This window comes from Manis pentadactyla, chromosome 9 (genome assembly GCF_030020395.1).
Source record: "Manis pentadactyla isolate mManPen7 chromosome 9, mManPen7.hap1, whole genome shotgun sequence".
In the NCBI taxonomy this organism is placed as follows: domain Eukaryota; kingdom Metazoa; phylum Chordata; class Mammalia; order Pholidota; family Manidae; genus Manis; species Manis pentadactyla.
The window spans coordinates 43,082,921-43,098,171 of NC_080027.1; the positions used below are offsets into that span (position 1 = coordinate 43,082,921).

The following is a 15,251-nucleotide window of genomic DNA, read 5'->3' on the forward strand; positions in this document are numbered from 1 at the left end:
TAAAAGTCTGGAGGTCCCCTGGGTGGGCACTGGTTGGGCCCAGACTAACTGGGTGGCCTGGGGGTGGAAGCACTGTGGGCAAGGTAGATCTGTGTGGGTGCTGCCTTGGTGGGACTGCTGGGTCTCCGGCAGGTATGCTTAGGGCAGGTGGGGTCCAGGAGACCTCCTTGGTTAATTCTGGAGGTGGTGTATGCATTCTGACCCTGTTCCTGTCTGCCCTTTAATATGGGGGCAGCACAGGGAGGGAGTGGTAACCTTTGGTCCTAGACAGTCCTAGCAGTTTCCCCAATGTTTGGAGGGTGTTTTAGTTCTAAAAATAACTTGCCATCACAGACAATGTGGCTGCCCTTTACACTGCAGCTCCTTTCCTGTGCCCCAGGGCAGGTGTAGTTGCTCTCTGCTTCCTCAGTGAGGTCCCTTCCTACTGTGGGGTGGGGTGGGGTGTTATGTGTAAGGTTCTCTCTTTTACCATGTCTCTGTTTCTGTTTGTCTTTTTATCCCTCATCATGCAGCTGTAGATTTGATGTGTATGTGGGAGGTGGGTTCAGGCTCTTACTATACCACCAGCTTAGACCCATCTCTAAGATTCTATCTTAGATCAGGAATCAGCATTCCTGGAAGGACAGTGGTTCTCTCACAGCCTACTATCACACAGGTGCCCAGCTTCACTGTTCTACCCGTAGAAGCTCAAAGTGTTTACTGTCACCAGGTGATGCCGTTACCTAGCCTTCATGCCAATCAGGGCTCAACAGGACAAGCAAAACTAGTCGGAGATAAGTATTAAGAGATTTATTGAAGGAGTTCATTCACATAATTGTGGGGGCTGACAAGGCAAGTCTTAAATCCATAGGCCCGGCTGGAACTGTTTACCTGTGAAGAGCAGCTTCAGTTCATGCCTGTCCTTTTTCTGGGAAGCTTCAGTTCTACTCTGAAGGCCTTTCCTGATTGTCCTGGATAAGGTGGCTGGGTCTAATTTAATGTTCCTTAAATACAAATGACCTTGGGCTTTAATGACATCTACAAAATACCTTCACACTAACACATCTAGGTTAGTGTTTGATTGAAAAACAGGGGCCTTATGGCCTAAATTGACACATTAAAAAACTATTACACTTTCTATTTAAGTTGATATGCCCTTTAACCAACTCCATTATCAACAAGATGTAGTTGGGAGAACACAGCAGGAATGGGGGAGTACAACAGGCTGGATATTTAACATGGAAGTCTGAGGCATGCATAATCCAGCCTTTAAAAAGTATAGCTGTTTATCAGTAGGCAGTGTGGAGCCACTTATAATCAGATGTGTATATGTCAGAGAGATAATCATACATGTGTACAGGGATTAAGTGGAATAGACGAGGCCCAGTTTATAAATCCGTTTGTAAACTATGCAATGTATATAATAGACATCTTAGCAGAAGCCTGGAGATGGAGAGGAAGACACAAAACTTGAGACACATAAGGAAGGCAGAAACATGTTTTGTTTGATTTAGATGAGTTTAGGCCATATATAAGTAGTTTTATGGAGGGAGTTATAAAGCATTCTAGGGCAGGAATATTGATGTTGAAGGTCATAAGACAGACTTCCAGAGACCTCCCTGCCAAAGTCTGCTTGCTGGCATCCTGACACCTCTGCAGAGACGAAGTGGTTCAGAGCTCATGGGAACAACATGAGGCAGGGTCAGTGGCTACCAACAGAGGGGGTGTTGGTATCCAGGGAGAGTTGTCAACAGTCAGTGGATCCAGACCATTCATTCCTCAGTGGACAGAGGGTCAGAGGGGATCCATTCCTTTCATTATTATTGAAACCAGCATTGAAGAAGGGCCGCAGAGGTCCAGCAAAGGCACATTCAGAGAAAGTGTAGATGAGGGAGCCATGGTCAGTGATGTTGTAGAAGGAGACAGTGCTGGCCTGATAGTCCAGGAATATCCCAATTTGGCATGGAGGCACCTGAAGGGAAAGGGGAGTCTGGGGATAGGTGCCAGCCTCATATTTTTGTTTGTTCCACAGCCAAATTGTCCAGAAGCCATTCTCAGGGCTGAGCACAAAATGCCCCTTCCTCTGCACAGAGTCTCTACAAACCCCCAGGTCCCAGGCCTCCTTTCCTGTCACATCCACCTCCCAGTAAAGCTTTCCAGAGCAAAAGCACTGGGCACCCAGGACCATGGGATAAGTATCAAATCTCTCCTCCTTTTCAGGCACTTCCTGCTGCGTGTTTCCAAGACGCACTTGTCTCCGATCCTCTGAAAGGATGAGCCACGGGTTGGCTGTGTGTGGATCCAGAGTGATGTATACTGCAGATGAAACAACCCAGTTAGGCTGGGAGAGTGTGCTGAGTCAGTAACCTGTGCCTGTTCCTGTGCTGAGGATGAGGGAGTGACCCTGAGCCTCACCAGGTGAGGATAGGATCCCCCCAGCCAGCTCCAGCTCCTAGCCTGACCTTTGAGGGAACACCTTCCCTATCCTGTCCCTGCACCTATCCCCACCCACTCCACCCTGCCCTCTCCCCTCGACCCAGGCCCTCACTCTGCGCCCTCATCTCCTTCTGCCCTCTAGTCTCACACTCCTGGTGCTCGCCTCACCTCCACACGCCCTCAGCCTCTTCTTCAGCCCCGGCACGTGGCACACACTCCTCAGGTTTGGGGAGACAATGTCCAGCTCCTTCAGATTCCAGGATTCACTCCTGGGCAAGCAGAGGGAGAGACCCTGTCTCCAACTCCTATCCTGCTCTCCTCAGTGCTATAACCTCTCTTGTGCACTACTGATAATTTAACTCAATGCAAATTTACAAATACATCCTGTGTCAAGATCTCAAATGCGGTGGGCAAAAAGAGGCAGGATTTAGTTCCTACCCAGAACTTCCTGGTTCCAGGGGCCTCTGTAGCATGTGGATGGCCTGTGTATCCTCTCCAGGCCCAAGCGCATTCAGTTCTGTTTTAAGGACAGGGCCTCTCATGCAGGCTGACTCACCCTGTAAGGAACCTCGGGGAGCCCCACCCCTGCTGTGGGTCTTCTCATGGCTCTTGCTGGGAGGTTTGTAACTGGGTAGATTTTTTTTAAAGAAAGAGTCCTAGCAAGCTATAGACTCACAAACAGGGAAATTCTGGGAAGGTCTTAGTTAAGATGTTACAGCCCAATTACTTTGGGCAACTCACCAACTGAGATGTCCATTAATTAACCTTCTGAGCACAGAAAATATTTTATGGAAGATTGGGCCTTTGAGAAGATACAGGTCCAGGGAAAACATCAGTTCATGTTTTTCTAATTCAATAGCCTTTTTCACAGGTGTACATCCTTCGTGCACGCCCCTCTCTTCTAACAAAGAAAACTCCTCCTTACCTTCCCAGGACACTTTTCACCTCCTGAGGAGAAAAGAGACAGTAAATTCCAGAGTCACTGGTTTATGATTGAGACTCAGTCCTGTGGGTGAGGCAATGCCACCTTGAGGTTCCCAGCACACTGCTCTGCCCATTCCTCAGGCCAAGGCCTGAAAGGCGTTGCTTACCAGCTCAGGGACTTTCTCTTAATTTTTAGTTCTGTGTTTTTAGTTACATTTATAAAAACCCTTCCATTGCCAAACACTCACCTAAGAGTCTTAGTGGATTCTCATTTATTCCTCATAAAATACTTTGGCATATGTAATATTATAATATCCATTTAACATGTGAAAAACTGATACTCAAGGTCACAAAGCTGGTGTGTTGTAGCAGGCACTTATGAGGATGCCCACTTCTTTTAATTGCTTCATGAAATATTCCCTCCTAAATCTGTACCTTTCCATGCCTTGAATGCAAACCACTCATGGTTCTGAATTCTAGTTTGTCCCATTTAAGAAAATTCTAGGGACCTAGAGATTCTGGGAACATGGCAGAATAGGAGGTCGCTGTGATAACCTCCTCCCACATATAACCTCAGGAAGGAACTGTATCTGACACAACGAACTCTGAGAATGACCTGAAGACCACCAGAACAGACCTTCTATCCCTAAGGAAAAGGAAACCACATTAGGAAGGGTAAAGGGGTAGAGGCGTGATTAATCAGGACCTTCCTCCATCCTATCCCATAAGTTGGAGGGAGTAAGGAATGGAGTGGAGATGAGATAAATCCCTGGGAACAGCACATCTGACCCTGGGGATCTGCTCCGGGGCTTTGCAAATCAATAGGGCTGGATGCTATGGAGAGCTGGAGGGCTGTCGGGGGCTGAGTCTCTACTTATGGAGGACCAGTGTGCTCTGTTGATCAGGCTGAGACCCAAGACAGAAGCAGTGGTTTGAAAGGAGATTAACTCTGGGGAGTGTGCTGGCAGATGACTTTTTAGCCCTTCCTCAGGCCAGCTGGCCAGACACTTACAGGAGTTGGTTCTGAAACTCTCTCTACTCAACTGTTCCACCCTGGCATTCTCCTGCAGACTCACCCCTCTGGTACACCCAGACTGTGTTGTCATGTTAGGTATTACTGGCAGCCAGGTTGAGTGCTGGCCTTGCCCACGGCACTCTGGAGTGGCCCAGTCATTAAGCCATACCAACCAGTCACTCACTAAGGCTGAGCAGTAGCAATTGGCCATTGCTAGCAGCTAAGTGGAGGGCTGGCCTAACCCACAGCCCACCCACAGCAGTCCTGGCTCAGCCACGACAGGAGGTGCACACAGCCCACACAGGGGGACACCTCTCGAGCACCTGGCTCTGGTAAGCAAGGGGTTTTGTGCTTCTGGGCACCACAGGATGCCTACTACATAAAGGCACTGCTTGACTTATCAAATTCATAGAAGCAAACACAGAGAACCAGACAAAATGAGGAGACAGAGAATATGTCCTAAACAAAATCAAAACACCAGCAAATGTGCTAAATGGAATGGAGATAAATGATCTATCTGATAAAGAATTCAAAGTAATGGTCATAAAAATGTTCACTGGACTAGAAAGAAGAATAGACAAATTCAAGAAGGACTTCAACAAAGAGGTATAAAATATAAAAAAAAGAACCAGTCAGAGCTAAAGAATACAATAACATAAAAGTACAATAGAGGGAATCAATAGCAGATTAGAGGATGCAGAAGAATGGATCAGTGATGGAAGACAGGGCTGTCAAAAGTAACCAAGGTAAGCAACGGAAAGAAAGAATTTAAAAAATGAAGAGATACTAAGAGATCTCTGTGACAACTTCAAATGAAATAACATTTACATAATAGGGTCCCAGAAGGAGTAAAGAAAAGAAAAAGAGACAGAAAACCTGGGGAAGGAAACTGACATCCAGGTCCTGGATGCACAAAAAGGCTCTAAGAAGATGAACCCAAGGAGGTCCACATAAAGATACATAGTGATTAAAATGGCAAAGAGGAAAGACAAAGAGTGAATCTTAAAAGCAGCAAGAGGAAGGCAGACAGTTAACCTTGTAGGGGTTTCCTTGTAGGTTTAAGCAGATTCTTGTAACAGAAACTTTAGAGGCCAGAAGGGAGTGGCATGAATATTGAAAGTGCTGAAATAGAAAAACCAGCAACAAAGAATACCCAGGAAGGTTATCATTCAGAGTTGAAGGAGAGAGAAAAATTTTCCAGATAAACAAATGTTAAAATAATTTGTCACCATTAAACAGGCTTTACAAGGTGTGTTAAAGAAACTCCTTTAAATGGAGAAAATTTTTTCATGAGTGAAAACAAGAATACAGTAAAGGTAACAGACCAATCACATACAAAGAAAGTGTGAGGCTCAAAAGACAGAACTAGTAAAATCAACTCTACACAAAAATTTGTCAAGGGATACATAAAATAAAAAGATGCAAATTATGATGTCATATACATAAAATGTAGAGGGGGATAACAAAAAAGTAGTGCTTTTAGAATATGTTTGAACTTAAGCAACCATCAACCTAATATAGACTGTTGTGTATATAGGATGCCACATATGAACCACATAGTAAACCACAAACTAAAAGCCTATAATAGATACACAAAAAATAAAGAGAAAGAATCCAAGCATAACACTAAAGAAAGTTATCAAATCACAAGGGAAGAGAGCAAGAAGAAAGGATCAGAGAAGAACTACAAAAACAAACAGAAAACAACAAAATGACATTAAATACATGCCTATCAATAATTACCTTAAATGTAAATGGACTAAATGCTCCAATATGAATGGATAAAGAAAAAAGACCCATCTATATGCTGCCTTCAAGAGACTCATGTCAGACCTAAAGACACATACAGACTGAAAGGGTAGGGATGGATAAAGATTCCACAGAAATAGAAGTAAAAAAAAAAAAGGAGTAGCAATACTTACAACAAAATAGACTTCAAAACAAAGACAGTAAAAGGTGACAAGGGTATTGCATAATGATAAAGAGATCAATCCATAAGAAGATATAAGAATTGTAAATTTCTATGCACCCAACACAGGTGCATCTAAATAAAGCAAATACTATCAGGTCTAAAGGGGAAACTGGACAGCAATACAATAGTAGAAGGAGACTAACACCCCACTTATATTAATGAATAGATCATCCAGACAGAAAATCAATAAGAAAACAGTGGTGTTGAATGACACATTAGACGAGATGGGCTTAACAGATATATACAGTACATTCTATCCAAAATCAGCAGAATACACATTCTTCTCAAGTACACATGGAATGTTCTCCAGGATGTATTATATGTTAGGCCACAAAACAAGTCTTAATAAATTTAAGAAGACTGAAATAGTATCAAGCATCTTTTCCCAACCATAATGGTATGAAACTAGAAATTATAAGAAAAAAAATTGAAAAAGACACAAATACATGGAAACTAAACAACATGCTACCAAATCAATAAATTATTAGTACCAAATCAATGGATCAATAAATTACAGAGGAAATAAAAAAAAACATGGAGATAAATGAAAATGGAAACAGTTCAAAATCTCTGGGATGTAGCAAAAGCTGTTCTAAGAGAGGAGTTTGTAGCAATAGAGGCTCAACTCAAGAAACAAGCAAAATCTCAAATGAACAATCTAACCTTACAACTAACAGAACTAGAAAAAGAACAAACAAAGCCCAAAGTTAGCATAAAAACATCCATAATAAAGATCAGAGAAGAAATAAATGAAATGGAGACTAAGAAAATGGTAGAAAATATCAATGAAACTAAGAACTGGTTCTTTGAAAACATTAACAAAATTGACAAACCTTTAGCCAGACTTATCAAGAGGAAAACTGAGAGGACTCACACAAAATCTGAATTTCTGTGCTGTTGGTTGTAACTTCTCTTTCATTTCTAAGGATTATAAGAATTCCATGAAAAATAATAAGCTAATAATTTGGACAACTTAGAAGAGATGGATAAATTCCTAGAAATATATAATCTTCCAAGACTGACCCAGAAAGAAATATAAATTTGAAGGGACTGATTACTGGTAAATCATTGAAGCAGTAATCAAAACTCCCAAAAAACAAGATTCTAGGACCAGATGGCTTCACAGGTAAATTCCACTAAACATTTAAAGAAGAGCTAATACCCATCCTTCTTAAAGTATTCCACAAAGTAGAAGAGGAGGGAATACTTCCAAACTCATTCTATGAGGTCAGTCTTACTCTCATACCAAAACCAGACAAAGACACTACAAACAAAGAAATTTACAGTGCACTTATCACTGACGAACATAGATGAAAAAATCCTCAACAAAACATTAGCAAACTGAATTAAAAAATATACCAAAAGGATCACTGACCATAACCAAGTGATATTTATTCAAGGGATGCAATAATGCTTCAATATCCACAAATCAATTAATTGATACAAAACAAGTCTTAATAAATTTAAGAAGACTGAAATAGTATCAAGCATCTTTTCCCAACCATAATGGTATGAAACTAGAAATTATAAGAAAAAAATACATTAACAAAATGGTATGAAACTAGAAATTATAAGAAAAAAACACATTAACAAAAAGAAGGATAAAAATCATATGATCACCTGAAAAAGCATTTGACAAAATTCAACATCCATTCATGATAAAAACTCCCAACAAAGTGGGTATAGAAGGAACATATATCAATGTTATAAAAGCCTTATATGACAAACCCACAGCTAACATATTCAATGGTGAAAAGCTGAAAGCTTTTCCTCTAAGATCAGGAACAAGACAAGGATGTACACTCTCACCACCATTATTAAACACAACACTGGAAGTCCTAGCCATGGCAATCAGACAAGAAATAAATAAAATCCAAACTGGTAAAGAAGATATAAAGCTGTCACTTTTGCAGATGTCATGGGACTATATGTAGAAAACCCTAAACACTCCACCAAAAGACTATTACAACTAATAAATGAATTCAGAAAAGTCACAGCATACAAAAATCAATAAACAGAGATCTGTTGCAGTTCTGTATAATGAATTAGCAGAAAGTGAAATCAAGAAAATAATCACATTTGTAACTGCATCATAATAATAAAATACCTAGGAATAAACTTAACCAAAGAGGTGAAAGAACTGTGCTCTGAAAACTGTAAGACTAGTGAAAGAAATTGAAGAAGACACAAATAAATGGGAAGATATTCCATGCTCATGGGTTGGAAGAATTAATATTATAAAAATGGCCATACTGCCCAAAACAACCTACAGATTCAGTGTAATCCCTATCAAAATACCAATGGCATTTTTCACAGAACTACAGCAAATAATCCTGAAATTTGTGTGTAATCACAAAAGACCCGGCATAGCCAAAGCTATCTTGAGGAAAAGAAAAAAGCTAGGGTTATCATGCTCCCCGACTTCAAACTGTACTACAAAACTATGATAATTAAAATAGTATGATACTGGCACAAGAATACTGCAACAGAATAGAGTGCTCAGAAATAAACCCATGCCTCCTATTGGTCAATCAATATATGACAAAGAAGGCAAGAATAAACAATGGAGACAAGAGTCTCTTACATAAATGGTGTTGGGAAACTTGGACAGCTATATGCAAGAGAATGAAACTTGATCACTGTCTGACATTTAGGTTGTTAACCCATTTTGAGCTTACTTCTGCATATGGTATAAGACCTGAAACCATAAAACTCCCAGAGGAAAACATAGACAGCAAACTTTTGAATATCAGCATTGGTAATTTTTTTCTGGATCTGTCTCCCTAGGTATGAGAAGCAGGAGCAAAAATCAACAAGTGGGACTACATTAAAAAAAAAAAATTCTTCTTCACAGAAAAGGAAGCCATCAACAAAACAAAAAGGCACCCTACAATATGGGAGAATATTTGCCAATGATATATCTGACCAGGGGCTGGTATCCAAAAAATATAAAGAACTCAGACAACTCAACACCAAAAAAACAAAAATAATCCAATTAAAAAATGGACAGAGGACATGAACAGATTTTTCCAAAGATATACAGATGGCCAATGGACATATGAAAATATACTCGACATCACTAATCATCAGGGAAATGCAAATCAAAACCACAATGAGATATCGCCTCACACTAGTTAGAATGGCCAATATACAGAAGACAAGAAATAAGTGTTGGCAAGGATGTGGAGAAAGGGGAGCCCTCCTACACTGTTGGAGGGAATGGAAATTGATGCAGCCATTATGGACCACAGCCACCCAACAATTTCTCTTTTAGAATTTATTCAAAGAAAACAAAATCACTAATTTGAAAAGATAGATGCACTCCTATGTTTATCACAGCTATTATTTATAATAGCCAAGATATGGAAACAACCTAAATGTCCATCAATAAATGAATGGATAAAGATGTGGTGCTTATATACAGTGGAATATTACTCAGCCATAAAGAAGAGTGAAAGCTTGCCATTTGTGATATGGATGAACCCACAGGGGTTATCATGCTAAGTGAAATAATTCAGGCAGCCAAAGACAAATACCCTATGATTTCAACTTATATGTCAAATCTAAAAAACAAATGAACAGAACTAGACTCACAGACACAGAGAAGAAAATGGTGGTTGCCATGGGGGAGAGAGTGGGCAGTGGGTGAAATACATGAAGCGGATAAAGAGGCACAAAATGCCAAATACAAATTAGTCACGGGGATGAATGTACAGTATAGGGAATATAGGCAATAACATTGTGATATCTTGTATGAAGAGAGATAATAACTACTCTTATTAGGGTGAGCATTTAATAACATAGAGATCTGTCAAATTACTATGTTGTATACCTGAAACCAATGTTCTTTTTATCAACTATATTTCAATGAAAAAAGAAAAAGAAAATTTCAGGAACCGGGTTTCTGTTCTGTTGGTAGCTCCAGAGAGCTCTTTTCTCAGTTACTCCTTGAATCTCTGAGGGGCAGCCTGCCCCCTGGTCTTACCTGCAGCAGCTCCAGCGCTGAGCCCCGATTCCTTCTCTCCAGCTCTGCAATCAGCTCCTGCAGGGCCTGGATCTTCTGGGACAGCCTGGCCTCAGTTTCCCCCAAGATTCTCAGCTGTTCCCTCTCCTCCTTCTCCAGCTTCTGTAGTTGCCTCTTTTCCTCTTCAGCCAGGAAGTTCTTCTGCTGCATAAATTCTGCATGAATCCTCAGTTTGTGTGTTTCAATCTTCCCCTTTAGTGTCAATGGAAAGAGAGAGGTGGTTTTTATCAAAATCTTCCAAGCTTCAGGAATAGAGATGTCATACCTGTTTCTGCTCTCTGCAGACTCACCACTCTGGCTCTGTCTGGAAATAAATGCACACGTACACACACACACTTCTGCTGGGGAGGTAAGGGGTGAGGCTTCTTGGACTGGGTAGGGAATGGGATGGGGGGAAGCATACTGTAGCGGCCATACAACCACAGCTGTATCAGCCCACTTTCCTCAACTTCTTTCAAAACCCAGTCAGCACCAAGACATACCCCTATGTCTTCATATCTCAGTAAGATTCTGAGAGAGTAACACCTGCCCCCCACCTTTCAAAGACCTCACAAAGACAAGCTCACAGGATGGTTCCTAAATCTTGGGAAAAGGGAGTCTTTGGGATATTGTTTGCTTGCCCTCTGCTGCTAGTGACTGACGTGTCACCCAATGACACAGAATGACCCTTTTTGACACCACAGCCTAACTCACCCTTCACTGGTCCCAAGTCCTCCTCTTCCAGGAACCACTGGCCATGAGCTCCTTTCACTCCTCCCTAATCCCTACCTGCCCCACCTCCAAAATACGGATGCAGAATGGGCTTTCGTTCTCCATTCTACTTTGGACCAGTGATCTGGACAAAGTCAAGCAACCACTTGGTCAGACTCGGGCCTTGGTGGCTTCCTTAAGTCTGTTCCCCAACAGCCCTTGTTATTTCCTAACATTGCATCTCTCTTGGGATACCTCTGTTCCAGACACAAGGCACTGGTGCGGTCATCCGAGACCGGGCTCAAGCAGCAGTAGCTTTAGGGTATGGCTTGTTCCTCCCACACCTTCTCCTAGGACTCGATCTTTCTGCCTGATTGGGCACTCTCTTTGAGCTCATCCTTTTTATTTCCCTTTATCAGGAGACCTAGAGAGTCGGATATAATGATTCTATCACTTCTCAGTTGGGCATAGCTATAATGAGGGCTTTTTTGAGTCCAGAATCCTGGACCCTACCCAGGCTGGACCTGGACCCTACCCAGGCTTCTGATCTGAGATTCCCTTCAGAGGATGACTCTTGCCTTCCAGGCTGTTCTCTTCATTGCGATATCCACTCCCCACTTCTCAGCCAACGCCTGCTCTTTTCTCAGTTTCCCTAACGCCATCTGGAGCTTCTCCTGCAGAGAAAGATAGCAGGTTAATATCCAACCAGGCAAAGAACTGGGGTGAGGTGGGGAAAGATCATACTGGTTCTTAGGCAAGCCTGAGTGCGGAGGTAAGTCAGATGGGGCAAGAATTCTCTGGATGGGAAGACTTTTCTAAGAAACATGAAGCTTTTCCCAATAGAGCCACACAGTTGAGGTGGTAGGGGTGGTGGCACTACTCCTTCCTGATTAACCAGGAGGCCACAAGGAAACATCATTCTGGCAGCATTTTCCCATAGCATATTCCCGGCTCCTGGGGCATGAGAAGGTTGTGCTGAGCTCGTAATTCTCCCCTTAAATGAAACATATAAGGTGGGAGACACCCTCTCTTTTCCCAACCCCTCAACTCCACAGGTGACTCCCATCCCTCCCATCCGGGGAACAAAGTGCCCACTCAGGCCCCCCAGCCCCTCTCTACCTGCTCATGCCTCCACGCAAAGGCCTCACCTGGTACTCCAGAGCAGCCTCCTCGATAGGGACCATGGGGTGGTCCCGGTGTTTCCGGGACTGGGAACACACCCAGCAAAGGACCTTCCCATCTTTCTCACAGAATAGGTGAAGTTTCTCTCCATGCACCCCACACCGCTCACCCTGGGTGCCCTCCTTGGTGCCCTGGCTGATTTGTTTGAGGTTGTCCACCATGTTGGCTAGCTGCCGATTGGGCCGGAGGTTCCTGAGCAGGAAGGTGTGCCGGCACACAGGACAGATGCTGCCGCCATCCGCCCCGACCTGAGAGATGCATTCTTGACAGAAGCTGTGCCCGCAGTCGATGCTCACAGGCTCCACCACGGGGTCCAGGCAGATAGGGCACATGGCCTCCTCCCACATCATGGCCAAGGGCATTGCTGAAGCCATCAGCGTCCTATTAAGCAGCACTGTGGGGATCCTGCTGTGGCCTAGGGGGAAAGGAGCAAAGGAAAAGAGAAGACAAGAAGGGCTGTGGGAGGAAAACAGAACAACTCAAAGGAAACATGAGAGTGAACTGGAGGGGATGAAAACAAGAAAAGAACATTAACCCGAATATAAGAACTTCTCCTCCACAGTCTGGTCCATGATGCAGTCAGACAGAAGGGGAATCTGAGTCCCCCATAGAGAAAGTGAAAGTTATTGGGTACATCAGAAATAACGCTGTTTACAGTAATTCCACTTTCATCACGTCCATCTCTGTTTAGACCCTCAGTGCCAGGCTTTTCGGTCCATCTTCTCCCATCTCAGGCCACCAGGCCTCCAGTTTGCTGAGAAGCTAGTCACAGCGACCATTCACCACCTTCGTCCACACGTTGGCACCAGAGAAGGCGCCATACGCTTTCGGTCCGTACATCTGACAATAATGGCAGGTACGTACGTGCACACAGTAGTGGTGGTGCGCTCCCTGGGCTCTTCTATCAGCTGCACAGACCCAGACTTCTCTTGACAGCCAAAACAGCCCTGCCCCTGCCGTCTCCAGAAGGGGGCTTCCTGCCGCCGGGGTCTCCAGGCCTGCCGACTCAGCCAACACGGACACGGGCGCTCCGGCTCAACCTGGTTCTCCCAGCTCAGGTGTCAGCAGCAGGGCGGCCGTCGCTCCCTCCCCTCCCAGCCCTGGACTGGAGTCTGTTTGCAGCCCAGCCTCCCCGAGTCCCCGCCGTAGGGAAGAGCTGCTGCCGGCGGGGGTGACCGGAGAACTGGGGCCGCAGGCTCTAGGGCTGGGGACGACGGGGGGAAGGGGCCCTTCAGGGCTGGGGAGGAGGCTGGCGTACCTTGGAGCAGCCAGGTCCACTCGCCTTCCCGTGCACTCAGCGGCCGGTTTCTCCCTATTTCACTTTCTATTTCCCGTCAGAGGCGGGCTGGGGAGGGAGGGGACGCAGGGCGGAGAGAGGGCGGAGCAATGCGGGGTCAGGGGCGGGGAGCTGAGGCCCGGGCTGGGGTTTCTTGGAGGCTGGGGCTGGGTGAAAACTCCGCTGCTTCTGGCTTCCGCTTCCTCAGGGCCGCTGTGCTCTTTTGCTGGTGAGGTGACCCATGTCTTCATTCCTAAAGGGCCAGTGTCCTTAATGTTCCTGTCTTTAATGTATTGGCCATTATTATCAGACAGTGATAGCTAGGAATCTATCCAATGTCTATTTTGGGTTTAGGCTTAGTCCTCCATGCCCCCATTATGTGCCAGCTTTCTGAATTCTCATTGGCAATAGGCATAAGTCATTCCAGCCATGAGGGAAACCCCATTCTCTGCCTGTTCCTTCAGTGGGCCTCTTAAGTCACCCCAGAGAGCCAGGGGATAGCTGCAAATATTAATTTAGAAACAGGTTTGCTTACACTGGTGAGAGAGCTTCGCCTTCTTACCAGTTCCTCCAAGCAGGGCTGAACTCTTTTGGGGGATGGAAAGAAAATAGTCCATGAGTCACTAGTTTGATGGTAACAAGGGTCCTTTCCCTCCTCTCTTGATTCTCTGAAGAGTGTGTGTATGCTCCATGTGGAAAAAAAAATGCCACCATGTATTAGTTGCTGATTTTAAGCATGTGCCAGAATGTATGGGACAACCTTCCTACCTATGGTGGGGTTTCCAAACTGGTGCCCTAGTGAACCTTTCGCAAGGCATCCACAGTTTCATTGACCAACTTTTTCTGGCTGATGGTGCACATTGCAAGGCAAGTGCATTCCACAGTCCAATCCATTATCAGAATTCTTTCCTTGTAAAATCGGTTCCTTGGATACAGATGATGTTGGAATACCCTGATGGTGTAAATATAGAAATGGTGGTGCTGGCAGAAACAATGTAGGAGGGAAAACAAATCTGTCTCTGGAATGTTACCTATTATGTGAGGACAAATTGCTGTTGGTTTAATGCAACTAATGTGCTGCTGGAAGACTATCTAGACTGTCCTAGAAATAGTGAAAAATCAGGCTCAGAGTTGACCTTTTATATACAAGTGTCCATAGCAGCAAGGATAGAGGCTCTGTGTGTGCATGGATCTCTCCTAAGGCTTGTCTGTTTACCACTACTGATATGGACACTTGTACATGAGTCCATTGAACAAGCAACAGGTGACTGGGTTGATCAACAGCCACAGGATAAGTCATCTTATTTACCTGATTATTAAGTGCCTATTGAGCACTGTATGTCGACTGGTGGTATTCACATGGGAAAAAAATCTTTTCATACTCTGGACCCTTTGCTAGAAGTTCAACCTTTTCATACTCTGGACCCTTTGCTAGAAGTTCAACCCATATTTCTACCCATAGCTCTGTTATCAATCTTGTTTTTTCATCCCCCTGACCCACAGACCAACCTGTTAGACTCAGTCAAGGAGGTGTATATATATATATATATATAATATACACCAAGTCATCTTTTCTTTCAAGCAAAGCAAACAACCACTTGCTTCAAGTTGTATCCACTGGGAAGATTTTCCTTCACCATCATCTCTCAGGGTGAAATGTATTGGACACCAATCTTATGCACTATCTCAGATTCTCCTGAGCCCCTCTTACTCTCTTAGCACCTATCAGGGCTGGATCACCACACCATACACC

General features: G+C 43.9%; 1 protein-coding gene across 4 annotated transcripts; it reads right to left on the reverse strand.

The window, feature by feature from the left end:
* Nucleotides 1-772: 772 nt before the first annotated feature.
* TRIM21 (tripartite motif containing 21) lies at nt 773-13,583 on the reverse strand. Of its 4 annotated transcripts, none has more exons than XM_057507268.1 (7): nt 13,481-13,583; nt 12,189-12,637; nt 11,613-11,714; nt 10,312-10,536; nt 3,341-3,363; nt 2,584-2,684; nt 773-2,295 (listed from the first exon to the last, which is right to left on the reverse strand). In XM_057507268.1, exons 2-7 carry the CDS (start codon nt 12,594-12,596, stop codon nt 1,727-1,729), a joined length of 1,428 nt encoding a protein of 475 aa, XP_057363251.1. In that variant the 5' UTR covers nt 12,597-12,637; nt 13,481-13,583; the 3' UTR covers nt 773-1,726. The 4 variants fall into 4 exon arrangements, with proteins under 4 accessions (XP_057363251.1, XP_036740810.2, XP_057363249.1 ...); XM_036884915.2 differs by having other exon boundaries at nt 10,312-10,542; nt 11,619-11,714; nt 13,087-13,547; XM_057507266.1 differs by having other exon boundaries at nt 13,087-13,546.
* Nucleotides 13,584-15,251: the final 1,668 nt, after the last annotated feature.

Coding starts and splice junctions, on each gene's coding strand:
- TRIM21 (XM_057507268.1), bottom strand. CDS start 12,596: ATGGCTTCAGCAATGCCCTTGGCCATGATGTGGGAGGAGGCCATGTGC. Junction 2,685..3,340: donor GTGAAAAGTGTCCTGGGAAG/GTAAGGAGGAGT, acceptor CTGCTTGCCCAG/GAGTGAATCCTGGAATCTGA. Junction 2,296..2,583: donor GAGGCTGAGGGCGTGTGGAG/GTGAGGCGAGCA, acceptor TTTCATCTGCAG/TATACATCACTCTGGATCCA.